General features: G+C 54.5%; 1 protein-coding gene across 2 annotated transcripts in view; it reads left to right on the forward strand.

Moving 5' to 3' along the window:
* Nucleotides 1-27,261, forward strand: part of LOC116937536 (ATP-binding cassette sub-family C member 2-like) — a 122,529-nt gene that overhangs the window by 66,693 nt on the left and 28,575 nt on the right. For both annotated transcript variants that reach the window (XM_076054236.1, XM_076054237.1), the window contains 10 exons: nucleotides 8,503-8,587; nucleotides 10,525-10,594; nucleotides 13,363-13,489; nucleotides 14,651-14,827; nucleotides 16,057-16,224; nucleotides 16,535-16,727; nucleotides 17,216-17,330; nucleotides 21,506-21,665; nucleotides 26,136-26,403; nucleotides 26,864-27,018. In XM_076054236.1, the coding sequence (XP_075910351.1) occupies nucleotides 8,503-8,587; nucleotides 10,525-10,594; nucleotides 13,363-13,489; nucleotides 14,651-14,827; nucleotides 16,057-16,224; nucleotides 16,535-16,727; nucleotides 17,216-17,330; nucleotides 21,506-21,665; nucleotides 26,136-26,403; nucleotides 26,864-27,018 (1,518 nt within the window). The remainder of the gene's footprint in view (nucleotides 1-8,502; nucleotides 8,588-10,524; nucleotides 10,595-13,362; nucleotides 13,490-14,650; nucleotides 14,828-16,056; nucleotides 16,225-16,534; nucleotides 16,728-17,215; nucleotides 17,331-21,505; nucleotides 21,666-26,135; nucleotides 26,404-26,863; nucleotides 27,019-27,261) is intronic.

Raw genomic sequence — 27,261 nt, forward strand, 5'->3', positions numbered from 1 at the left:
ACTCACACACTCACACACTCGACACACTCGACACACTCACACACTCGACACACTCGACACACTCACACACTCACACACTCGACACACTCGACTCACTCACACACTCGACACACTCGACACACTCACACACTCACACACTCACACACTCGCACACTCACACACTCGACACACTCGACACACTCGACTCACTCACACACTCGACACACTCACACACTCACACACTCACACACTCACACACTCGACACACTCACACACTCGACACACTCGACTCACTCACACACTCGACACACTCGACACACTCACACACTCACACACTCACACACTCGCACACTCACACACTCGACACACTCGACACACTCGACTCACTCACACACTCGACACACTCACACACTCACACACTCACACACTCACACACTCGACACACTCACACACTCGACACACTCACACACTCACACACTCACACACTCGACACACTCACACACTCACACACTCACACACTCACACACTCGACACACTCGACACACTCGACTCACTCACACACTCACACACTCGACACACTCGACACACTCACACACTCGACACACTCACACACTCACACACTCCACACACTCGACACACTCGCACACTCACACACTCGCACACTCACACACTCGACACACTCGACACACTCGACTCACTCACACACTCGACACACTCGACACACTCACACACTCACACACTCACACACTCACACACTCACACACTCGACACACTCGACACACTCGACACACTCACACACTCACACACTCACACACTCACACACTCGCACACTCACACACTCGACACACTCGACACACTCGACTCACTCACACACTCGACACACTCGACACACTCACACACTCACACACTCACACACTCGCACACTCACACACTCGACACACTCGACACACTCGACTCACTCACACACTCGACACACTCACACACTCACACACTCACACACTCGACACACTCACACACTCGACACACTCACACACTCACACACTCACACACTCGACACACTCGACTCACTCACACACTCGACACACTCGACACACTCACACACTCACACACTCACACACTCACACACTCGACACACTCGACACACTCGACTCACTCACACACTCACACACTCGACACACTCACACACTCACACACTCCACACACTCGACACACTCGCACACTCACACACTCGACACACTCACACACTCGACACACTCACACACTCACACACTCCACACACTCGACACACTCGCACACTCACACACTCGCACACTCACACACTCGACACACTCGACACACTCGACTCACTCACACACTCGACACACTCGACACACTCACACACTCACACACTCACACACTCACACACTCACACACTCACACACTCGACACACTCGACACACTCGACACACTCACACACTCACACACTCACACACTCACACACTCGCACACTCACACACTCGACACACTCGACACACTCGACTCACTCACACACTCGACACACTCGACACACTCACACACTCACACACTCGCACACTCGACACACTCGACACACTCGACTCGCTCACACACTCACACACTCACACACTCACACACTCACACACTCGCACACTCGACACACTCGACACACTCACACACTCACACACTCACACACTCGACACACTCACACACTCACACACTCGACACACTCGACACACTCGACACGGTCACACACTCGACACACTCACACACTCACACACTCACACACTCACACACTCACACACTCGCACACTCGACACACTCGACACACTCACACACTCACACACTCGACACACTCGACACACTCACACACTCGACACACTCACACACTCGACACACTCGACACACTCGACACACTCGACACTCGACACACTCGCACACTCGACACACTCACACACTCGACACACTCACACACTCGACACACTCGACACACTCGACACACTCGACACTCGACACACTCACACACTCACACACTCGACACACTCGACACACTCGCACACTCGACACACTCACACACTCGACACACTCGACACACTCACACACTCGACACACTCACACACTCGACACACTCGCACACTCACACACTCACACACTCGACACACTCGACACACTCACACACTCGACACACTCACACACTCGACACACTCACACACTCGACACACTCGACACACTCACACACTCGACACACACACACACTCACACACTCGACACACTCGACTCGCTCACACACTCACACACTCACACACTCACACACTCACACACTCGCACACTCGACACACTCGACACACTCACACACTCACACACTCGACACACTCACACACTCACACACTCACACACTCACACACTCACACACTCGACACACTCGACACACTCACACACTCGACACACTCACACACTCGACACACTCGACACACTCGACACACTCGACACTCGACACACTCGACACACTCGCACACTCGACACACTCACACACTCGACACACTCACACACTCGACACACTCGACACACTCGACACACTCGACACTCGACACACTCACACACTCACACACTCGACACACTCGCACACTCGACACACTCACACACTCGACACACTCGACACACTCACACACTCGACACACTCACACACTCGACACACTCGCACACTCACACACTCACACACTCGACACACTCGACACACTCACACACTCGACACACTCACACACTCGACACACTCACACACTCGACACACTCGACACACTCACACACTCGACACACACACACACTCACACACTCGACACACTCGACACACTCGCACACTCGACACACTCACACACTCGACACACTCGACACACTCACACACTCGACACACTCACACACTCGACACACTCGACACACTCGCACACTCGACACACTCACACACTCGACACACTCGACACACTCACACACTCGACACACTCGCACACTCACACACTCACACACTCGACACACTCGACACACTCACACACTCGACACACTCACACACTCACACACTCACACACTCGACACACTCGACACACTCACACACTCGACACACTCACACACTCGACACACTCACACACTCACACACTCGACACACTCGACACACTCGACACACTCGACACACTCACACACTCGACACACTCACACACTCACACACTCACACACTCGACACACTCGACACACTCACACACTCGACACACTCACACACTCGACACACTCGACACACTCACACACTCGACACACTCGACACACTCGACACACTCGACACACTCGACACACTCGCACACTCGACACACTCACACACTCGACACACTCGACTCACTCACACACTCGACACACTCACACACTCGACACACTCGACTCACTCACACACTCGACACACTCGACACACTCACACACTCGACACACTCGATACACTCACACACTCGACACACTCACACACTCGACTCACTCACACACTCGACACACTCGACACACTCGCACACTCGCACACTCGACACACTCACACACTCGACACACTCGACACACTCGACACACTCACACACTCGACACGCTCGACACACTCCACACACTCGCACACTCGACACACTCGACTCACTCACACACTCGACTCACTCGACACACTCACACACTCGACACACTCGCACACTCGCACACTCGACTCACTCACACACTCGACACACTCGACACACTCGACACACTCGACACACTCGACTCACTCACACACTCGACACACTCGACACACTCGACACACTCACACACTCGACACACTCGACACACTCGACACACTCGACACACTCGACACACTCGACTCACTCACACACTCGACACACTCGACACACTCGACACACTCACACACTCGACACACTCGACACACTCACACACTCGACACACTCGACACACTCGACACACTCACACACTCGACAAACTCGACTCACTCGACACACTCGACACGCTGGACACACTCGTACACTCACACACTCACACACTCGACACACTCGCACACTCGACACACTCACACACTCGACACACTCGACACACTCGACTCACTCACACACTCGACACACTCGACTCACTCACACACTCGACACACTCACACACTCGACACACTCGACACACTCGCACACTCGACACACTCACACGCTCGACATACTAGACTCACTCACACACTCGACACACTCACACACTCGACACACTCACACACTCGACACACTCGACACACTCGCACACTCACACACTCACACACTCGCTGACACACTCACACACTCGACACACTCGACACACTCGACTCACTCACACACTCGACACACTCGACACACTCGACACTCGACACACTCGACACACTCGACACACTCACACACTCGACACACTCGCACACTCACACGCTCGACACACTCGACTCACTCGACACACTCGATACACTCGACACACTCGACACACTCACACACTCGACACACTCGACACACTCGACACACTCACACACTCGACACACTCGACACACTCACACACTCGACACACTCGACACACTCGACACACTCGACTCACTCACACACTCGACACACTCGACACACTCGACACTCGACACACTCGACACACTCGACACCCTCACACACTCGACACACTCGCACACTCACACGCTCGACACACTCGACTCACTCGACACACTCGACACACTCGACACACTCGACACACTCACACACTCGACACACTCACACGCTCGACACACTCGACTCACTCGACACACTCGACACACTCGACACACTCACACACTCGACACACTCACACACTCGACTCACTCGACACACTCGACACACTCGACACACTCACACACTCGACACACTCGACACACTCACACACTCGCACACTCGACACACTCGCACACTCGACACACTCGACACTCGACACACTCACACACTCGACACACTCGACACACTCGACACACTCGACACACTCGACACTCGACACACTCGACACACTCACACACTCACACACTCGACACACTCACACACTCACACACTCACACACTCACACACTCGACACACTCACACACTCGACACACTCACACACTCGCACACTCGACACACTCGACACACTCACACACTCGACACACTCGACACACTCACACACTGGACACACTCGACACGCGCACACACTCACACACTCGACACGGTCACACACTCGCACACTCGACACACTCACACACTCACACACTCGACACACTCGACACACTCACACACTCGACACACTCACACACTCACACACTCGACACACTCGACACACTCGACACACTCGCACACTCGACACAGTCGACACACTCGACACACTCGACACACTCGACACACTCACACACTCGACACGGTCACACACTCGCACACTCACACACTCGACACACTCACACACTCGACACACTCGACACACTCGACACACTCGACACGGTCACACACTCGCACACTCACACACTCGACACACTCACACACTTGACACACGCGACACACTCGACACACTCACACACTCGACACACTCGACACACTCGACACACTCGCACACTCGACACACTCGACACACTCGACACACTCACACACTCGACACACTCGACACACTCGACACACTCACACACTCGACACACTCGACACACTCACACACTCACACACTCGACACACTCGACACACTCGACACACTCGTACACTCGACACACTCGACACACACGACACACTCGACACACTCACACACTCGACACACTCGACACACTCGACACACTCACACACTCGACACACTCGACACACACGACACACTCACACACTCGACACACTCACACACTCGACACACTCACACACTCGACACACTCGACACACTCGACACACTCGTACACTCGACTCACTCACACACTCGACACACTCGACACACTCACACACTCGACACACTCGACACACTCGACACACTCACACACTCGACACACTCGACACACACGACACACTCGACACACGCTATCACACTCGACACACTCGACACACTCACACACTCGACACACTCGACACACACGACACACTCACACACTCGACACACTCGACACACACGACACACTCGACACACGCTATCACACTCGACACACTCGACACACTCGACACACTCGACACACACGACACACTCACACACTCGACACACACGACACACTCGACACACTCGTACACTCGACACACTCGACTCACTCACACACTCGACACACTCGACACACTCACACACTCACACACTCGACACACTCGACACACTCGACACACTCGTACACTCGACACACTCGACTCACTCACACACTCGACACACTCGACACACTCACACACTCACACACTCACACACTCGACACACTCGACTCACTCGTACACTCGACACACTCGACACACTCACACACTCGACACACTCGACACACTCGACACACTCACACACTCGACACACTCGACACACACGACACACTCGACACACGCTATCACACTCGACACACTCGACACACTCGACACACTCACACACTCGACACACTCGACACACACGACACACTCACACACTCGACACACTCGACACACACGACACACTCACACACTCGACACACTCGACACACACGACACACTCGACACACGCTATCACACTCGACACACACGACACACTCACACACTCGACACACACGACACACTCGACACACTCGACACACTCGACACACTCGACACACTCACACACTCGACACACGCTATCACACTCGACACACACGACACACTCACACACTCGACACACACGACACACTCGACACGAGGTCGAGGGTTCGATCACGACGCCTGACGCCTGCCGCTGTGCGTTTAGAGTCTCAGTCTCACTCTGATTAGCATCATTAGCGTGTAGTGTAGTGTGTAGCGTAGTGTGTAGTGTATAGTGTAGTGTAGTGTGTAGTGTAGTGTGTAGTGTAGTGTGTAGTGTAGTGTATATTGTAGTGTGTAGTGTAGTGTATAGTAGTGTATAGTGTGTAGTGTATAGTGTAGTGTATAGTAGTGTAGTGTATAGTGTAGTGTGTAGTGTAGTGTGTAGTGTAGTGTATAGTGTAGTGTATAGTGTAGTGTATAGTGTAGTGTATAGTGTAGTGTGTAGTGTAGTGTGTAGTGTATAGTGTGTAGTGTATAGTGTAGTGTATGGTGTAGTGTGTAGTGTAGTTTGTAGTGTAGTGTGTAGTATAGTGTGTAGTGTATAGTGTAGTGTAGTGTGTAGTGTAGTGTATAGTAGTGTGTCGTGTAGTGTGTAGTGTATAGTGTAGTGTGTAGTGTAGTGTATAGTGTAGTGTATAGTGTAGTGTATAGTTTATTTTATAGTAGTGTATAGTGTAGTGTATAGTGTAGTGTAGTGTATAGTGTAGTGTATAGTAGTGTATAGTGTAGTGTAGTGTATAGTGTAGTGTATAGTGTTGTGTGTAGTGTATATTGTAGTGTATAGTGTAGTGTTGTGTGTAGTGTATAGTGTAGTGTATAGTGTAGTGTGTAGTGTATAGTGACGTGTATAGTGTAGCGTGTAGTGTAGTGTGTAGTGTAGTGTATAGTAGTGTATAGTCAAGTGTATAGTGTAGTGTATTGTGTAGTATATAGTATAGTGTAATGTGTAGTGTATAGTGTAGTGTCTAGTGTATAGTATAGTGTATAGTGTAGTGTATAGTAGTGTATAGTGTAGTGTATAGTGTAGTGTATAGTGTAGTGTAGTATAGTGTAGTGTATAGTGTATATTGTAGTGTATAGTGTAGTGTAGTATAGTGTATGGTGTAGTGTATAGTAGTGTATGGTGCAGTGTATCGTGTAGTGTATAGTGTAGTGTACTAGTTCAGCACTAACAGGTTGTGTGTTGGAGAGTAAACCCACTAGGACATTTACAATTCGAGTAGTCATGCTGGTATCATCACACGTGGCCAGTCCGCTTCTGAGAACGAGCTATCACGGATCAGTGGGCCTCACCTTCGATCCTCCAGTTGCCACGGTTGGCTACGTACGGCGCTAAAGAAGTTCAATGCACGTACTAACCTCGTGAGGTTAAAATACAAAAAAAAAATCATTCCCGAAAAGGACTCAATTGGGATCACACGCAGCACTGGAAATCTACTCCGCTCCTGCATAACTGCTGCAAGCCACGAATTGGTACCAACTTTATCGACCCCCCCCCCCCAGCAGGATGGGGTGGATGATGGGCCGAGTAAAAACCTAACCCCTCCCACGCGGTGACCTGAGTTGGATTCGCCCCGCCAGCCCTGGGCCTTCCCTAGGTCTGCTCAGACTCAAAAACGAGTACCTGGAGCAACGTGCAAACCATCAGAGAATAGGGGGGGGGGGGTGGTGGGTTGAGGTTGGGGTGGGGTCTGGGGGAAGACAAAGGCGGCCGGGCGTTGGTACCGCCTCTTTGTGGGCCCCACCCGGTCTGTGGAGGGTCACGTGGGGGACCCGTGTCTCGCTTGTCCAGGCGGGCGTGTCGGTGAGGAGGATGGAGAAGTTCCTCATGAACGACGACATCGACGCGGCGTCCATCCAGAAGAACCCAGACCTGGGTGAGTGGAGACGCACGCCATCACCGTCGTCATCATCATCATCATCGCAATCACCGTCATCGCCATCACTATCGTCTTCACCATAAACGTCAGTACCATTATCACGATCGTCGTCATCATCATCATAACCATCGTTATCGTTATGATCATCACCATTGGCATCATTTTCATCACCACCGTTGAGCCTATGGGTAGTGTTGAGTTTATGGGCAGTGTTGAGTCTATGGGAAGTGTTGAGTCTATGAGCAGTGTTGAGTCTATGGGCAGTGTTGAGTCTATGGGCAGTGTTGAGTCTATGGGCGCTGTTGAGTCTATGAGCAGTGTTGAGTCTATGGGCGCTGTTGAGTCTATGAGCAGTGTTGAGTCTATGGTGTAGTGTTGAGTCTATGGGCAGTGTTGAGTCTATGGGTAGTGTTGAGTGTATGGGCAGTGTTGAGTCTATGGGTAGTGTTGAGTTTATGGGCAGTGTTGAGTCTATGGGCGGTGTTGAGTCTATGGGCAGTGTTGAGTCTATGGGCAGTGTTGAGTCTATGGTGCAGTGTTGAGTCTATGGTGCAGTGTTGAGCCTATGGGCAGTGTTGAGTCTATGGGTGGTGTTGAGTCTATGAGCAGTGTTGAGTCTATGGGCACTGTTGAGTCTATGGTGCAGTGCTGAGTCTATGGTGCAGTGTTGAGTCTATGGGCAGTGTTGAGTCTATGGGCAGTGTTGAGTCTATGGGCAGTGTTGAGTCTATGGGCGGTGTTGAGTCTATGAGCAGTGTTGATTCAATTGGCGGTGTTGAGTCTATGGGCAGTGTTGAGTCTATGGTGTAGTGTTGAGTATATGGGCAGTGTTGAGTCTATGGGCAGTGTTGAGTCTATGGGCGGTGTTGAGTCTATGAGCAGTGTTGAGTCTGTGGGTAGTGTTGAGTCTATGGGCAGTGTTGAGTCTTTGGGGCAGTGTTGAGTCTATGGGCAGTGTTGAGTCTATGGGTAGTGTTGAGTTTATGGGCAGTGTTGAGTCTATGGGTGGTGTTGAGTCTATGGGCAGTGTTGAGTCTATGGTGTAGTGTTGAGTATATGGGCAGTGTTGAGTCTATGGGCAGTGATGAGTCTATGGGTAGTGTTGAGTCTATGGTGCAGTGTTGAGTCTATGGTGCAGTGTTGAGTCTATGGTGCAGTGTTGAGCCTATGGGCAGTGTTGAGTCTATGGTGTAGTGTTGAGTCTATGGGCAGTGTTGAGTCTATGGGCAGTGTTGAGCCTATGGGCGGTGTTGAGTCTATGGGCGGTGTTGAGTCTATGAGCAGTGTTGAGTCTGTGGGCAGTGTTGAGTCTGTGGTGCAGTGTTGAGTCTATGGGCAGTGTTGAGTCTGTGGGTAGTGTTGAGTCTGTGGTGCAGTGTTGAGTCTGTGGGCAGTGTTGAGTGTATGGGCAGTGTTGAGTCTATGGGCAGTGTTGAGTCTATGGGCAGTGTTGAGTCTATGGGCAGTGTTGAGTCTATGGGCAGTGTTGAGTCTATGGGGCAGTGTTGAGTCTATGGGCAGTGTTGAGTCTGTGGGTAGTGTTGAGTATATGGGCAGTGTTGAGTCTATGGTGCAGTGTTGAGTCTATGGGCAGTGTTGAGTCTATGGGCGGTGTTGAGTCTATGGGCGGTGTTGAGTCTATGGGCAGTGTTGAGTCTATGGGCAGTGTTGAGTTTATGGGCAGTGTTGAGTCTATGGGCGGTGTTGAGTCTATGGGAAGTGTTGAGTCTATGGGCAGTGTTGAGTCTATGGGCAGTGTTGAGTCTATGGGTAGTGTTGAGTTTATGGGCAGTGTTGAGTCTATGGGCAGTGTTGAGTCTATGGGTAGTGTTGAGTCTATGGGCAGTGTTGAGTCTATGGGCAGTGTTGTTGTTGGAGGGGGGGGGGGGGGCGATGTCACCTCCCCTGTCCACTGTTTTGTGCGGTGCCTGCAGATTGCGCAATCCGCATTGAGAACGCCTCGTTCACGTGGGACAGGGAGGACCCACAGCCGACGTTGATAGAGTGAGGGAGCTTCCCCGTCCATCTCTCCGTTCGTCCGTCTCTCCGCCTTTCTCCGCGATGATCGCCTCTGTGCCACACAGTGACAGCCGTCACTGGGGGTGCCCCTAGGCTAGCCTACAGTATACTTGCTATGGCATCCTATGGGCAGTGCTGAGACTTGCTATGGCATCCATAGCAAGTCTACTGAGCTTTCTGTTATTGGTTCAGAGTCCGCGCGTGTGCTTGTGTATCCGTTTGTGTGCGTGTGTATGTATGTGTGTATCTGTGTGTGTATGTGTGTGTATGTGTGTGTGTCTGTGTGTTTGTGTGTGTAACTGTGTGTATCTGTGTGTGTGTGTATCTGTGTGTCTGTGTATCTGTGTGTGTGTATCTGTGTGTTTCTGTGTGTATTTGTGCGTGTATCTGTGTGTCTGTGTGTATCTGTGTGTCTGTGTGTGTGTGTATGTGTGTGTAACTGTGTGTGTATCTGTGTGTGTGTATCTGTGTGTGTATTTGTGTGTGTATGTACGTGTATATCTGTGTGTTTGTGTGTGTAACTGTGTGTATCTGTGTGCGTCTGTGTGTATCTGTGTGTGTGTGTATTTGTATGTGTGTGTATCTGTGTGTGTCTGTGTGTATCTGTGTGTGTGTGTATCTGTGTGTGTATATGTGTGTGTCTGTGTGTATGTGTGTGTATCTGTGTGTCTGTGTCTGTGTGTGTGTTAGAGCGATAGTGTAGCGGTTAGCGCGCTGCGCTATGAACCTGGCGACCCGGGTTCGATTCCCGCTCATGGCCAACACCAGTGACGATTATCTGAACCGGTCCCGGGCCTCCCCTAGGTCGACTCAGCCTCAAATGAGTACCTGGTGCGGTGTGTAAACATTGCCACTAGGGAGACAAAGGCGGTCGGGCGTGGTGCTGGCCACCCACCCCCTTGTGTGCCGTTCCGGCCTTGATAGGTGCTCCCTAACAGCACTTGCCCCTACAGTCTGTTAAGGCTATATGGGGGATCTTTTTTGTTTTTTTTTTGTGTATATGTGTGTGTATCTGTGTGTGTGAATCTGTGTGTTTGTGTGTGTATCTGTGTGTTTGTGTGTGTATCTGTGTGTCTGTGTGTGTGTGTATGTGTGTATGTGTGTGTATGTGTGTGTATGTGTGTATGTGTGTCTGTGTGTGTATCTGTGGGGAGTGGTAGTGTAGCAGTTAGCGCTACGCTGCGCTATGAACCCGGCGACATGGGTTCGATTCCCGCTCACGGCCAACACCAGTGACGATTATCTCAACCGGTCCCGGGCCTCCCCTAGGTCGACTCAGCCTCAAATGAGTACCTGATGCGGTGTGTAAACCATTGCCACTAGGGAGACAAAGGCGGTCGGGCGTGGTGCTGGCCACCCACCCCCTCGTGTACCGTTCCGGCCTTCATAGGTGCTCGCTAACAGCACTTGCCCCTACAGTCTGTTAAGGCTATATGGGGGATATTTGTGTGTATCTGTGTGTGCATCTGTGTGTGTGTGTATCTGTGTGTATCTGTGTGTGTGGGAGGCTGACCGATGCCCGGGTGCGGTCATGGAATGGCTCCCTATTGCTCAACCACGTTATGTATGCCGATGATTTGGTAATAGCTGCTCATTCAGAGGAGGAGTTGGAGACGCTGCTGCTGAGACTGGAGCGTGCCACTTAGAGATGGGGCCTTACCATCAGCCCCACCAAAACTAAGCACCTGCCTGGGTATTTTGTACCATCGGACACTCCACCCTCACAACTCCCAATCGGTGATAGGGCAGTTGTGATGAGAGTGGAGAGTTTCCCATACCTGGGCAGTGTGCTTATGACCGGCTCCAGTTTAACAGCAGAGGTTTCACTCCGAATCAGTCGAGCGGCAATATCTTTTCATCGGTTGCGTAAGGCTGTGTGGAAGCTAGCTGGGCTGTCGCTCAGCACTAAGCTTCAGGTCTTCTCGGCCACGGTCATTCCCTCCCTTCTCTACGCTTGCGAAACGTGGACCTCCTAAATGGAGCATCTTCGCCAGTTAGAAACATTTAGGCTAGCCTGCCTACGATCCATCCTGGGTTTAACCAGGCTGGATTGTGTGAGGAGCTCACAAATCCTTGAAAGATCTGGGCAAGGTCCCATCGGTGAGTTCCTCCGGCATGCAAGGCTGCGTTAGCTGGGTCATGTAGCCCGCATGCCCAGCCACCGCATGCCGAAACAGCTTTTGTTCGGCCGGATCGAGGGGGCTAAACGGGCGCGGCACGGGCTAGAGAAGAGATGGAGTGATGTGGTACAGGAGGACGTGGAGCTGAGTGGTCTTGCAGATGACTGGTACCAGCGGTGTCAAGATCGGCCTCTGTGGAGGAGGCTCGTGAAGGACGCTACTGGGCAGTTGGAGGCAGTCGCCCTCCAACAACAACGGAGGTCGGAGGAGCGACGCTCACAACAACGAGCGGAGCGCCGGGTGGCTAAAACACAGCAGGTTGGCACAGTAGGGGGCATAGGTGGTTTATCAGCCAGTCGTCTCAGTCGACCCGTGGCACCTGGGTCTGCCCCGTGACCTCCTGCCAGCGGGCGTTCGACACTTCACGTGGCCTCAAGGTGCACATGACCTGGCACAAGCGTCGTGGTGACGTCACCGCCACTTAGTGGCGAATGACGGTTGTTGTCTGTGTGTCTATCTGTGTGTGTCTGTGTGTAACTGTGTGTGTATCTGTCCGTGTGTGTCTGTGTGTGTATCTGTATGTCTGTGTGTAACTGTGTGTGACTGTGTGTGTGTCTGTGTGTGTGTATGCAGCCTGTCCCTCGTCATCCCCCACGGCAGCTTGGTGGCCGTGGTGGGCCAGGTTGGCTCGGGGAAGTCCTCGCTCATCGCCGCGTTGCTCGGAGAGATGGAGCGGCTTCACGGGTCCACCGAGTTGAAGGTAAAACTTCTGGACAAGTTCACATTTTGTTTTGTTTGCCAGGTAAGGACCCCCCCCCCCCACACCTGAGCTGCTATGTAGCTCTCTCTTGCGGGAAGCGACCCCAGCCATCACAATCAGCTCAACGAAGTGCTTCATCGTCGTCATCATAGTCATCATCATGATCATCATCATCATTGTCATCGTCATGATCATCGTCATCATCATGATCATCGTCATCATCATTGTCGTCATCATCATGATCATCGTCATTGTCATCATCATGATCATCATCATCTTCGTCATCATCATCATGATCATTGTCATCATCATTATCGTCGTCATCATGATGATCATCGTCATCATCATCATCGTCATCATCAGGATCATCGTAATCATCATCATGATCATCATCATGATCATCGCAATCATCATCATGATCATCGTCATCATCGCGATCATCGTCATCATCATCATGGATCATCGCGTGGAAATCTACAACGGGCAGACAAATTACCCTTCACGGCCGTGACGTTGATTCTAAATGTTAACGCCACTTGCCCCTCACAGTCTGTGAACGCTACACGGGGGACCTTTGTCTTTGTAGACCCGTCTGCTGGACATGCCGGCATCCTTCATAGGCGCTGCTGCTGCTGCTGCAGCCTGCTGCTGCTTGCTGCTGCTGCTGCTCCTGCTGCTACTGCTGCTGTTGCTTACTGCTGCTGCTGCTGCTACTGCTGCTGCTGCTGCTTGCTGCTTCTTGCTGCTGCTGCTTCTTGCTGCTTCTTGCTGCTGCTGCTGCTGCTTCTTGCTGCTGCTTCTTGCTGCTGCTTGCTGCTGCTTCTTGCTGCTGCTTCTTGCTGCTGCTGCTTCTTGCTGCTGCTGCTTGCTGCTGCTGCTGCTTGCTGTTGCTGCTGCTGCTTGCTGCTGCTTCTTGCTGCTGCTGCTTGCTGCTGCTGCTGCTTCTTGCTGCTACTGCTGCTTGCTGCTGCTGCTTCTTGCTCCTTGCTGCTGCTTCTTGCTGCTGCTTACTGCTGCTGCTGCTTCTTGCTGCTGCTTCTGCTGCTGCTTCTTGCTGCTGCTTGCTGGTTAACGCCTCGTGCCCCCGCTGGTCCATTGAAGGCTACCCTGGTGGGTGGGTGACGCCGGCGTGATCTGGTCACCTCCCCCTCCCCCCCGCAGGGCTCGCTGGCCTACGTGCCCCAGCAGGCGTGGATCCAGAACGCGACGCTGCAGGACAACATCCTCTTCGGAGCGCCGATGGAGCGCGCTCGCTACGGGGAAGTGCTGCAGGCGTGCGCCCTCGTGCCGGACCTCCTCACGCTCCCTGCCGGGGACCAGACGGAGATCGGCGAGAAGGTGGCGGTGGTGGTGGTGGTGGCGGTGGTGGTGGTGGTGGCGGTGGTGGTGGTGACGGTGGTGGTGGTGGTGGTAGCGGTGGTGGTGGCAGTGGTGGTGACGGTGGTGGCGGTGATGGTGGCGGTGGTGGTGACGGTGGTGGTGGCGGTGGTGGTGGTGGCGGTGGTGGTGGTGGTGGTGGTGGTGGTTGTGGTGGTGGCGGTGGTGGTGACGGTGGTGGCGATATTTTTGGGAGTGACCATGGTGGTGGTGACGGTGGTGATGATGGTGATGGTGGTGATGGTGGTGGCGGTGGTGGTGGTGATGGTGGTGATGGTGGTGGTGACAGTGGTGGTGGTGGTGGTGGTGGTGATGGTGGTTGTGACGGTGGTGGTGGCGCTGGTGACGGTGGTGGTGGCAGTGGTGGTGGTGACGGTGGTGGTGGCGGTGGTGATGGTGGTGATGGTGGTGGCGGTGGTGGTGGTGATGGTGGTGGTGGCGCTGGTGACGGTGGTGGCAGTGGTGGTGGTGACGGTGGTGGTGGCGGTGGTGACAGTGGTGGCGGTGGTGGTGGTGGTGGCGGTGACGGTGGTGATGGTGGTGGTGATGGTGGTGATGGTAGTGGTGACGGTGGTGATGGTGGTGATGGTAGTGGTGACGGTGGTGATGGTGGTGGTGGTGGTGGTGATGGTGGTGATGGTAGTGGTGACGGTGGTGATGGTGGTGGTGACGGTGGTGGTGGTGGTGACGGTGTTGGTGACAGTGGTGGTGATGTTGACAGTCTAGCTGATGGTGACGATGATGATGACGCTGCCGCTGCTGATGCTGATGGTGATGCTGATGCTGCTGACGACGCTGGCAATGGTGGTGGTGCCGGCAGGCAGTGAACCTGTCAGAGGGACAGAGGCAGCTGTCTACAGCCACGCTGATGATGATGCTGACCATGATGATGATGCTGATGACAATGATGCCGACGATGATGATGACGATGATGATGACAATGATGATCACGATGATGCTGACGATGATGCTGACGATGATGATGATGATGCTGACGATGGTGATGACGATGATGATCACGATGGTGATGACGATGCTAACGATGATGATGATGATGCTGACGATGATGATGCTGATGACGATGATCACGATGGTGATGACGACGATGATCACGATGATGATGACGATGATGATGCTGACGATGATGATCACGACGATGCTGACGGCGGCGGCGGCGGTGGTTTCGGCAGGGAGTGAACCTGTCGGGCGGCCAGCGACAGCGTGTGTCGCTGGCACGCGCCCTCTACAGCTCGGCTGACCTCTTCCTGCTGGACGACCCGCTCTCCGCCGTGGACGCCCACGTGGCCAAGCACCTCTTCAGCCACGTCATCGGCCCCCGCGGCCTCCTCAAGGGCAAGGTGAGGTCCTCCTCCTCCTACTCCTCCTCCTCCTCCCTCCTCCCCCCTCCTCCCTCCTCCTCCTCCTCCCTCCTCCCCCCTCCTCCCTCCTCCTCCTCCTCCTCCTCCTCCCTCCTCCCTCCTCCTCCCTCCTCCCCCCTCCTCCTCCTCCTCCTCCCTCCTCCTCCTCCTCCTCCTCCTCCTCCTCCTCCCTCCTCCCCCCTCCTCCTCCTCCTCCTCCTCCTTCCTCCCTCCTCCTCCTCCTCCTCCCTCCCTCCCTCCCACCGGCCACACAATAACATCGCTGACATTAATTTTATCACCCGCGCAGACGCGTGTGCTGGTCACCCACTCGGTGTCGGTGCTGCCGCTGGTGGACGTGGTGGTGGTGCTGTCCGCCGGCCGCATCTCCGAGGTCGGGCCCTACCAGCAGCTCGTGAGCCAGGGCCGCCACTTTGCCGACTTCCTGCGAGCGTTCGCCGGGCACCGGACGCCCACGGAGGGGACGACAGAGCGCGACGCAGGCACGGCGGCGTGACCCCGTGACCCCGTGACCCCGTGACCCCATCACCCCGTGTCACCGTAACCCTGTGTCACCGTGACCCCGTGTCACCGTGACCCTGTGACCCTGTCACCCCGCGTCACTGTGACCCCGTGACACCGTGACCCCCTTCACCCCATGTCACCGTGTCCCCCATGTACCCATGATCTTGTGTCCCCGTGTCCCCATGACCCCGTGTCCCCATGACCCCGTGTCCCCGTTACCCCGTGTCCCAGTGAGCCCGTGTCCCCTTGTCCGCGTGACCCCCAGTCTCCGTGTCTCCGCGTGCCCGTGTCCCCGTGACCTCGTGACCCCGTGTCCCCGTGTCCCACGTGACCCCGTAACCCCATGACCTCACGTCTCCGTCATTCCGTGACCCCGTTTCCCTGTGTCCCCGTAAACTTATGTCAAGGTGTCCCAATGACCCCATGACCCCGTGACCCCGTGTCCCCGTGTCTGTGTCCCCGCTAGGCACCGTGCTGGAGGAGGATGAGTTGGCTCCGCTGGACCCGTGTCCCCGTGCGGACGAGCCGCCAGGAGACGCGGTCACCATGACGCTCCGCAGACACAGCAGCCAACGCATGCGGCACGTCTCCCTGTCTCCCTGTCTCCCTGTATCTGTGTCTCTGTGTCTCTGTGTCTCCCTGTCTCCCTGTCTGTGTCTCCTTGTCTCCCTGTCTCTGTGTCTCCCTGTCTCTGTGTCTCTGTGTCTCCCTGTCTCCCTGTCTGTGTCTCCTTGTCTCTGTGTCTCTGTGTATCCCTGTCTCCCTGTCTCCCTGTCTCCCTGTCTCTGTGTCTCCCTGTCTCCCTGTCTCTGTGTCTCCATGTCTCTGTGTCTCTGTGTCTCCCTGTCTCCCTGTCTCTGTGTCTCCCTGTCTCCCTGTCTCCCTGTCTCCCTGTCTCTGTGTCTCCCTGTCTCCCTGTCTCCCTGTCTCCATGTCTCTGTGTCTCTGTGTCTCCCTGTCTCCCTGTCTCTGTGTCTCCCTGTCTCCTTGTCTCCCTGTCTCCCTGTCTCTGTGTCTCCCTGTCTCTGTGTCTCTGTGTCTCCTTGTCTCCCTGTCTCTGTGTCTCCCTGTCTCCTTGTCTCCCTGTCTCCCTGTCTCTGTGTCTCCATGTCTCTGTGTCTCTGTGTCTCCTTGTCTCCCTGTCTCTGTGTCTCCCTGTCTCCTTGTCTCCCTGTCTCCCTGTCTCCCTGTCTCCCTGTCTCTGTGTCTCTGTGTCTCCTTGTCTCCCTGTCTCTGTGTCTCCCTGTCTCCTTGTCTCCCTGTCTCCCTGTCTCTGTGTCTCCATGTCTCTGTGTCTCTGTGTCTCCTTGTCTCCCTGTCTCTGTGTCTCCCTGTCTCCCTGTCTCCTTGTCTCCCTGTCTCCCTGTCTCCTTTTCTCCCTGTCTCCCTGTCTCTGTGTCTCCTTGTCTCCCTGTCTCTGTGTCTCCCTGTCTCTGTGTCTCCCTGTCTCCCTGTCTCCCTGTCTCCCTGTCTCTGTGTCTCCCTGTCTCTGTGTCTCTGTGTCTCCCTGTCTCCCTGTCTCTGTGTCTCTGTGTCTCCCTGTCTCCCTGTCTCTGTGTCTCCTTGTCTCCCTGTCTCTGTGTCTCCCTGTCTCCCTGTCTCTGTGTCTCCCTGTCTCCCTGTCTCCCTGTCTCTGTGTCTCCCTGTCTCCCTGTCTCTCTGTCTCCCTGTCTCTGTGTCTCCCTGTCTCCCTGTCTCCCGTCTCTGTGTCTCCTTGTCTCCCTGTCTCCCTCTCTCCCTGTCTCTGTGTCTCCCTGGTTCCCTGTCTCTGTGTCTCACTGTCTCCCTGTCTCCCTGTATTTATGTCTCCCTGTCTCCCGGTCTCTGTGTCTCACTGTCTCCATGTCTTCTTGTCTTCGTGTCTCACTGTCTCCATGTCTTCGTGTCTCCCTGTCTCCATGTCTTCCTGTCTTCGTGTCTCACTGTCACCATGTCTCCCGGCGTCTGCCCATTTCTCCCGCGTATCTCTTCCTATGCTGCTCTGTCTTCATGTCTATCATTGTGTCTCCTCGTCTCTTCGTGTGTCTCCCCGTTCCTTCCTACATCTCCCCGTGTCTCCCCATGTCTCCCCGTGTCTCCCCGTGTCTCTCCGTGTCTCCCCATGTCTCCCCGTGTCTCCCCGTGTCTCTCCGTGTCTCCCCATGTCTCCCGGTGTCTCCCCGTGTTTTTCCGTGTCTCGCCACGTTTTCCAATGTCTCTCCGCATCGCTCCGTGTCTCTCTGTCTCCCCGTGTCTTTCCGCATCTCTCCGTGTCTCTCTGTGTCTCTCCACATCTCCCCGTGTCTCTCGGTGTCTCCCCTTGTCTCCCGGTGTCTCTCCATGTCTCCCCGTGTCTCTCCACATCTCTCCCTGTCTCTCTGTGTCTCCCCGTGTCTCTCCACATCTCCGTGTCTCTCTGTGTCTCCCCTTGTCTCTCCACATCTCTCCGTGTCTCTCTGTGTCTCCACATGTCTCACCGTGTCTCTCCGTGTCTCTCCGTGTCTCTCCACATCTCTCCATGTCTTCCCATGTCTCTCCGTGTCTCTCCATGTCTCTCTGTGTCTCTGCACGTCTTCTCGTCTCTCTCGGTGTCATCTTCCCATGTCTCCCCGCGTTTTCCCATGTCTCTCCGTGTCTCTCCGCATCTCTCCGTGTCTCTCTGTGTCTCCCCATGTCTCTCCGTGTCTTCTCGTAATTTCCTGTGTCTCTCCGTGTCTCCCGGTGTCTCCCCGTGTCTCTCCATGTCTCCCAGTGTCTCTCCGTGTCTCTCCGTGTCTTCCAATGTCTCTCCGATTCTCCCCACGTCTCTTTGTGTCTCCCTGCGTCCTCCCGTGTCTCCCCACGTATCCCCGTGTCTCTCCATGTCTCCCCGCATCTCTCCGTGTCTCCCTGCGTCTTCCCGTGTCGTCCCGTGTCTCTCTGTCTCTGCATCTCTCCCTGTCTCTCTCAGTCTTTCTCCATTTGTCCCCCCGTGTCTCTCCGTGTCTCTCCGTGTCTCCCGATGTCTCTCCATGTCTTTCCGTGTCTCCCCGTGTCTCTCTGTCTCTGCATCTCTCCCTGTCTCTCTCCGTATTTCTCCGTTTCTCCCCATGTCTCCCCGTGTCTCTCCATGTCTCCCCATGTCTCCCCGTGTCTTTCTGCATCTCTCCATGTCTCTCTGTGTCTCTCCACATCTCTCCGTGTCTCCGCGTGTCTCTCTGTCTCTGCATCTCTCCCTGTCTCTCTCCGACTTTCTCCGTGTCTCTCCGTGTCCCCCCGTGTCTCCCCACCTATCCCCATGTCTCTCCGTGTCTCCCAGTGTCTCTCTGTCTCTGCACCTCTCTCTGTCTCTCTCCATCTTTATCCGTGTCTCCCCGTGTCTCCCCACCTATCCCCATGTCTTTCCGTGTCTCCCCGTGTCTCTCTGTCTCTGCATCTCTCCCTGTCTCTCGCCGTCTTTCTCCGTGTCTCCCCGTGTCTCCCCGTGTCTCCCCACCTATCCCCATGTCTCTCCGTGTCTCCCCGCATCTCTCCGTGTCTCCCTGCATCTTCCCGTGTCGTCCCGTGTCTCTTTGTCTCTGCATCTCTCCCTGTCTCTCTCCGTCTTTCTCCGTTTCTCCCCATGTCTCCCCGTGTCTCTCCATGTCTCTCCGTGTCTCTCTGTGTCTCTCCACGTCTCTCCGTGTCTCCCCGTGTCTCTCTGTCTCTGCACCTCTCCCTGTCTCTCTCCATCTTTATCCGTGTCTCCCCATGTCCCCCCGTGTCTCCCCACGTATCCCCGTGTCTCTCCGTGTCTCCCCGCATCTCTCCGTGTCTACCTGCGTCTTCCCGTGTCGTCCCGTGTCTCTCTGTGTCTCTCCACGTCTCTCTGTGTCTCCCCGTGTCTCCCCGTGTCTCTCCGTGTCTCTCCGTGTCTCTCCGTGTCTCCCCATGTCCCCCCGTGTCTCCCCACGTATCCCCGTGTCACGTTGTGTCACATCGTGTGCGAATGTGCCCCTTTGTGTATACGGCTTCTGCACGCTACGGACGATTGTGTCACATCGTGCCACAGTGTGTCACAATGTCTCACGTCATGCCACGTTGTGTCACGTTGTCTCACGTCATGCCACGTTGTGTCACGTTGTGTCACATTGTGTCACTTTGTGTCACGTGTCACGTTGTGTCACGTTGTGTCACATTGTGTCACGTTGTGTCACAATGTCTCACGTCATGCCACGTTGTGTCACATTGTGTCACATTGTGTCACAATGTCTCACGTCATGCCACGTTGTGTCACGTTGTGTCACATTGTGTCACGTTGTGTCACATTGTGTCACGTTGTGTCACATTGTGTCACGTTGTGTCACATTGTGCCACGTTGTGTCACGTTGTGTCACGCTGTGTCACGCTGTGTCACATTGTGTCGCGTTGTGTCACGTTGTGTCACATTGTGCCACGTTGTGTTACATTGTGCCACGTTGTGTCACGTTGTGTCACATTGTGCCACGTTGTGTTACGTTGTGTCACGTTGTGTCACATTGTGTCACTTTGTGTCGCGTTGTGTCACGTTGTGTCACGTTGTGTCACATTGTGCCACTGTGTGTCACGTTGTGTCACATTGTCTCACGTCATGCCTCGTTGTGTCACATTGTGTCACGTCGTTTCACATTGTGTCACGTTGTGTCACGTTGTGTCACAATGTCTCACGTCATGCCACGTCGTTTCACATTGTGTCACTCTGCATCACTTTGCGTCACTTTGTGTCACGTCATGCCACGTTGTGTCACGTTGCGTCACGTTGTGTCACGTTGTGTCGCAGGAGCGCGAGCACGAGGCTGAGGGCTGCGTCCACGTGGAGCGACACTCATTCGGTGCACGGCACCACCACCACCACCACCACCGCCACCACCGCCGCCATGGAGGAGGCGACCAGGAAATCAGCGACGCTCATCGAGAGGGAGAACATTGAGACGGGCAACGTCAGGACACGCTCGCAACACGCTTACAACATGCACATGGCGCGCTAGTGCGCCCGTGTACCCGTGCGTGCGACCCCCCCCGTGCGCATGCTCGCGCGCTGGTGCTGACGAGCATGCGCCTGCAGTGTGTATGGTTACCGGTGTGCGGGAGCGTACCCATGAGCCTGTGTATGTACCGGTGTGTGCGTGTATCCGTGTGTGTACCACGGGGAAAAAGAAAAAAAAACCAACCCCCTACCTCCTCGTGGTGCCGGATGGCAACGCTGTGGTGGGCAGTGCTGTGGGGGGAGGGCCAATTTTGACTTTTGGCCTTTCACTTAATGGCGTTTGTAAACACCACAGTGGCCAAATGGGGGCTCTGGACAAGTGGCAGGGGCTGGTAACCCATCCACCTTCAATTAATTACCACAAAACCACGTATAAAATATCTACTTTATAAGCTTGTGCCGGAGGGCCCGGGGGGACAGGCATCTATGACGTCTCCTGGCCAAACCCCATTTGGCGGAGCCAAGAGATTGAATCTTTACCCTCGGGGCTCCTCCAGAAACAACAAAAAGCCACTTCGGATGGAATGTTCGAACGCTCACTGCGAAGGAGAGGCTCCCACTCCTCTGTCAGGAGCTGGACCGGTACTGCCTGGATCTCTGTGGCATTCAGGAGGTCTGGTGGACCGGCTCTGGCTCCTGCCACCATGAGGGGTGGACAGTCCTCTACTCGGGGCAGGAGACTGCCAAACAACAAGGAGTGGCTATTCTTCTGAACAAAGGAATGAAGGGGGTGTGGGAGCGTGGCGGTGAGGTGTGGGAAGCGGTAAGCCCCAGGCTACGTTGGGCTCGCCTTCCCATAAACCGGAGGGGTAGAGTGTTGGGCATCGTTACTTGCAACTTGGATCATTACCTGTGAGATCTTCACTCAAAACTGCTCTAGAGGAGTTGTACACTCCTAGCTGCCACTACTATTCAGTGGCCCGAAATGAAATGTATCGCTCCGGATGACCGCTGAAAAGTATGATCTTGAGTTTTGATTATAGTGTGCTGATCTGTAAAGGTGCACTGAAATTTTTGTTATACTCCTACTGAGACTCCTGCTGTTATGGAGTGACTCATGCTGTCAGCTATGGCTGCAAAGTTTGGTCGTACATGTTATGTATGTATCGTTTATTGTTATATTTGAATCACAGTTCCTATGATCACTGTTACATTGTTTTCATAGCTTTATTTTGGTGATTTCGAAAACGTTTTGGTTTAGCCCTATTTGTTGTAGTACAGCGTTAGCCTGATGACTTTAATCTACATTGTCTTATGGTTGTTATTGTTTGACTCGCATCACACTGGGATTTTTGCACACAGCATTTATATACGGTGCTTTTTCTGGAAGACTTTGCTGTTTTTTCCTTGATTTTTTAGTTGCGCGTAGTCACTTTAAGATGTTTTTTTTGTTCATGTTTTTGTTTGTTGCGGTTGCACCCGATTCAAGAGCCGAATGGCTCACAGGGCTATACCTAATAAATTAACTGAAAATTAAATGAACTGAACTTATGCCCCCACCGAAGACGAACATCCATGGAGGGATGCAGGCAAGGCCGATGAGTCAGATGGTTTCTATGACCTCCTGTCACAGGTGGTAGCTAAAGTGGCCACTCGGGATAGAGTCATCCTGTTGGGCGACTTCAATGGAGTGATTCGAAGGCATGGGCCAGATCAGCTCAATAACAACGGTAGGAGGCTGCTCGATTTTTGTGCAGCTCATGGGCTTGTAATTACCAACATGCTGTTCCGGCATCGGCGCATCCACACAACATCCTGGATGCATGTTGGGTACAAGCAAGAACATGTGCTGGACTACGTAGTGACGGAACAGTGGATGCGGGTCCATGTCCTTGACACCAGGACCTACCGTGGAGCTGATCTGCCCACTGATCATCGATTTGTCATCTATAAGATGCGCCTGCCATTCTTCCACTCCAGTGGTGGGTGTAGACCCAGGGCTCCATTCAAACCCAAGGCGGCCTGGTCTCAGCGAGCTGATGAAAGTAGCAAACAAGAATGTAATCATTTCTTGCGGCTTGGGTTAGCATCGTCCCCCACTCCTCCAGATGTCGAGGGTAAATGGGCGAGGTTTAGCACTGTGGCTCATGCAGCTGCAATGGCTGCTTTGGGTACACGGTCCAGACCTCCTCAGATACCCTGGCTGATGGAGGAGGTGTTCAGGCTGGCTGAGAAAAAGCGAAAGGGCCAATCTCATAGTTTACAGCATCCCACGTCAGAAAATGAGGATTGCTGAGGAGATCGAGTCTGCCTCAGTGGCCCGCGATCACAAATCACTATTTAACTCCATCAAAAAAGTAACCTTCAGCGCCACACCTATTTTCATCATTTGGGGAAAAAACGATGATCCAATCTCCAACCCCCAGGAACAGGTTTGCAGATTTGCTGAGCTTTTCTGTGAAGTTCTGGGGGAGGGGAAATCCCTCGGCATGGAAAACAACATGGTACAAAGTGGGGATGACCCTGCTGAAGCTGCGGTGTCTCAAATGTCTCAAATATTGGAAGAAGAAGTCACCCCCTGTGAGTGGCTGGCTGAGGTGCAATCTGTTGAAGAAGTACTAAAGGCGATCCAGAGTCTAAGACCAGGAAAGGCACCGGGCAGAGATGATCTTCCAAGCGAAATGCTGAGGGAGGGTGGCGTTTGTGCACAGACTGCCCTACATGACATCATAACAACAGTCTGGACCACTGGAGGGGTTCCGCAGGATTGGAAGGATGCCCTGGTGGTCCCTCTTTTTAAGAAGTAGAACCGCACAAACTGTAACAACTACAGGGGCATCTCACTCCTCACTGTGCCGGGAAAGGTCCTGGCAAGGATTATTCAACATTGCCTTGCCAGCCACCCTGAGGAGAGGCTTGTGGAGCCCCAATGCGGTTTCAGGAAAGGACGGTCCTGCACAGATGCCATATTTTCTGTCCATCTGCTACAGCAGAGGTGTAGGGAATTCCAACAAGACCTACATCTCTGCTTTATTGACCTGGTCAAGGCCTATGATACTATCAGTAGGCCTGGGCTCTGGGTTGTTCTTCGTGCTTTCAGAGTCCCTGACCCTCTGCTCACGATCATTAAAGACATTCATGATGGTGAGCGGGCCCGGGGTAAAACTACGTGGCCGGGAGTTGGAGCCATTCCTTGTTCACCTTGGGGTGCGACAGGGATGTCTTCTGGCTCCCACATTATTTAGCATATTTGTCGACCATGTAGTTCATGAAGCCTTTGATGGCTGTACTGGAGGAATTTCCATCTTGTACAGATACAATGAGAGGCTAATCGATGCCTGGGAGAGGTCAAGGGATGGCTCCTTATTGCTCAACCACGTTATGTATGCCAATGATCTGGTAATTGCCGCTCACTCAGAGGAGGAGTTGGATGTGTTGCTTGCTGAACTTGGAGCGTGCCACTAAGAGGTGGGCCCTTACCATCAGCCCCACCAAAACTAAGCTCATGCCTGGGTATTTTGTACCATCGGACACTCCACCCCCACAACTCCCAATCGGTGATGGGGCAGTTGTGGAGAGAGTGGAGAGTTTCCCATACCTGGGCAGTGTGCTTATGACTGGCTCCAGTTTAACAGCAGAGGTCTCACTCCGAATCAGTCGAGCGGCAATATCTTTTCATCAGTTGTGTAACGCTGTGTGGAAGCTACCTGGTCTGTCGCTCCACACTAAGCTTCAGGTCATCTCGGTCACGGTCATTCCCTCCCTTCTCTACGCTTGCGAAATGTGGATCCCTTTGTCGGAGAAACATCTGCACTCGTTAAAACCGTTCAGGCTGGCATGCCTGCGATCCGTCCTGGGTTTAACCAGGCTGGATTGTGTGAGGAGCTCACAAATCCGTGAAATATCTGGACAATGTCCCATCGGTGAGCTTCTACAGCAGGCAAGGCTGCGTTGGCTGGGTCATGTAGCCCGCATGCCCAGTGACCGCATGCTTAAACAGCTTTTGTTCGGCCGGATAGACGGGGCTAGAGAAGAGATGGAGTGATGTGGTACAGGAGGACGTGGAGCTGAGTGGACTTGCCGATGACCGGTACCAGCGGTGTCAAGATCGGCCTCTGTGGAGGAGGCTCGTGAAGGACGCTGCTACTGGGCAGTTGGAGGTAGTCGCCCTCCAACAACAATGGAGTGCGGAGGAGCGACGCTCACAACAATGAGCGGAGCGCCGGGTGGCTAAAGCGCAGCAGGTTGGCACAGTAGGGAGGGCACAGGTGGTGCATCGGCCACTCATCTCAGTCAGCCGACCCGTGGCACCTGCTGGGTCTGCCCCGTGACCTCCTGCCAGCGGGCGTTCTGACACTTCACGCGGCCTCGACGTGCACCTAGCCTGGCACAAGCGTCGTGGTGATGTCACCGCCACTTAGAGGCGAATGGCGGTTGCTGTACCCCGTGCGTGTACCCCGTGCGTGTCTGCGCGCGCGTGCAGGTGAAGATGCGCGTGTACCTGCAGTACGTGCGCGCCATGGGCCCAGTCTTCCCGCTGCTCATCCTCGCCGGATACTTCTTGCAGACGGTCGCCTCCATAGGGCAGAACTTCTGGCTGAGCGCGTGGACGGCCGACGCTCTGAGCACCGTCAACGCCACCGGCGCCAACGCCACCGCCGGCAACGCCACCGCCGCCGCCGCGGCCAAACCCACCACGGTCAGCGCCGGCGTCCGTATCGGGGTCTACGGAGTGCTTGGACTCGCGCAAGGTCTGTCGTTCTGCTTCGCGCTCTCTCTCTACACCGCCAAACACCACCCACCCCACCCCACCCACTCACCCAACACACCCACCCACCCCACCCCACCTACTCACCCAACACACCCACCCAACCCACGCACCTACCCCACCCCATCTACTCACCCAACACACCCACCCCACCCACTCACCCACCCCACCCCAACCCACCCAACCCACCCACCCAACCCACCCACCCACCCAACACACCCACCCACCCACCCCACCCCACCCTACCCACCCACCCTACCCACCCACCCAACCCACCCACCCACCCTACCCACCCACCCTACCCACCCTACCCACCCACCCTACCCACCCACCCTACCCACCCACCCTACCCACCCACCCTACCCACCTACCCGCCTACTCACCGGGCGCCTTCTGAAGGCCACGCGGTGGGGCCCCCCTCTCCGTGCGTGTCACGCCCACAGGCATGGCAGTGTTGCTGGGCTCCGTGATGACGGCCGTGGGCACCATCCGGGCGGCTCGGGTCCAGCACAGCGGCCTCCTGCACAACGTCCTGCGCCTGCCCATGGCCTTCTTCGACACGACTCCCATGGGGCGCATCGTCAACCGCTTCGCCAAGGTGGGGCCTCGCTCGCCCGCTAACTCGCTCGCCTACCGCTGACCCGCTCGCCTGCTCGCGCGTACGCACGCTCGCTCGGCCGCCCGCAACGCTCGCCCGCTCGCTCACTCGGCCACTCACTCGCCCGCTCACTTGGCCACCCGCACACCCACCTGCTCACTCGGCCACTCACTCGCCCGCTCACTTGGCCACCCGCACACTCACCTGCTCACTTGGCCCCTATCCAGCCTCGGGACTTCCCTT

This window comes from Petromyzon marinus, chromosome 65 (assembly GCF_048934315.1).
Source record: "Petromyzon marinus isolate PM22_M1 ecotype Great Lakes invasive population chromosome 65, UKy_Petmar_22M1.pri1.0, whole genome shotgun sequence".
NCBI classification, from domain to species: Eukaryota; Metazoa; Chordata; class Hyperoartia; order Petromyzontiformes; family Petromyzontidae; genus Petromyzon; species Petromyzon marinus.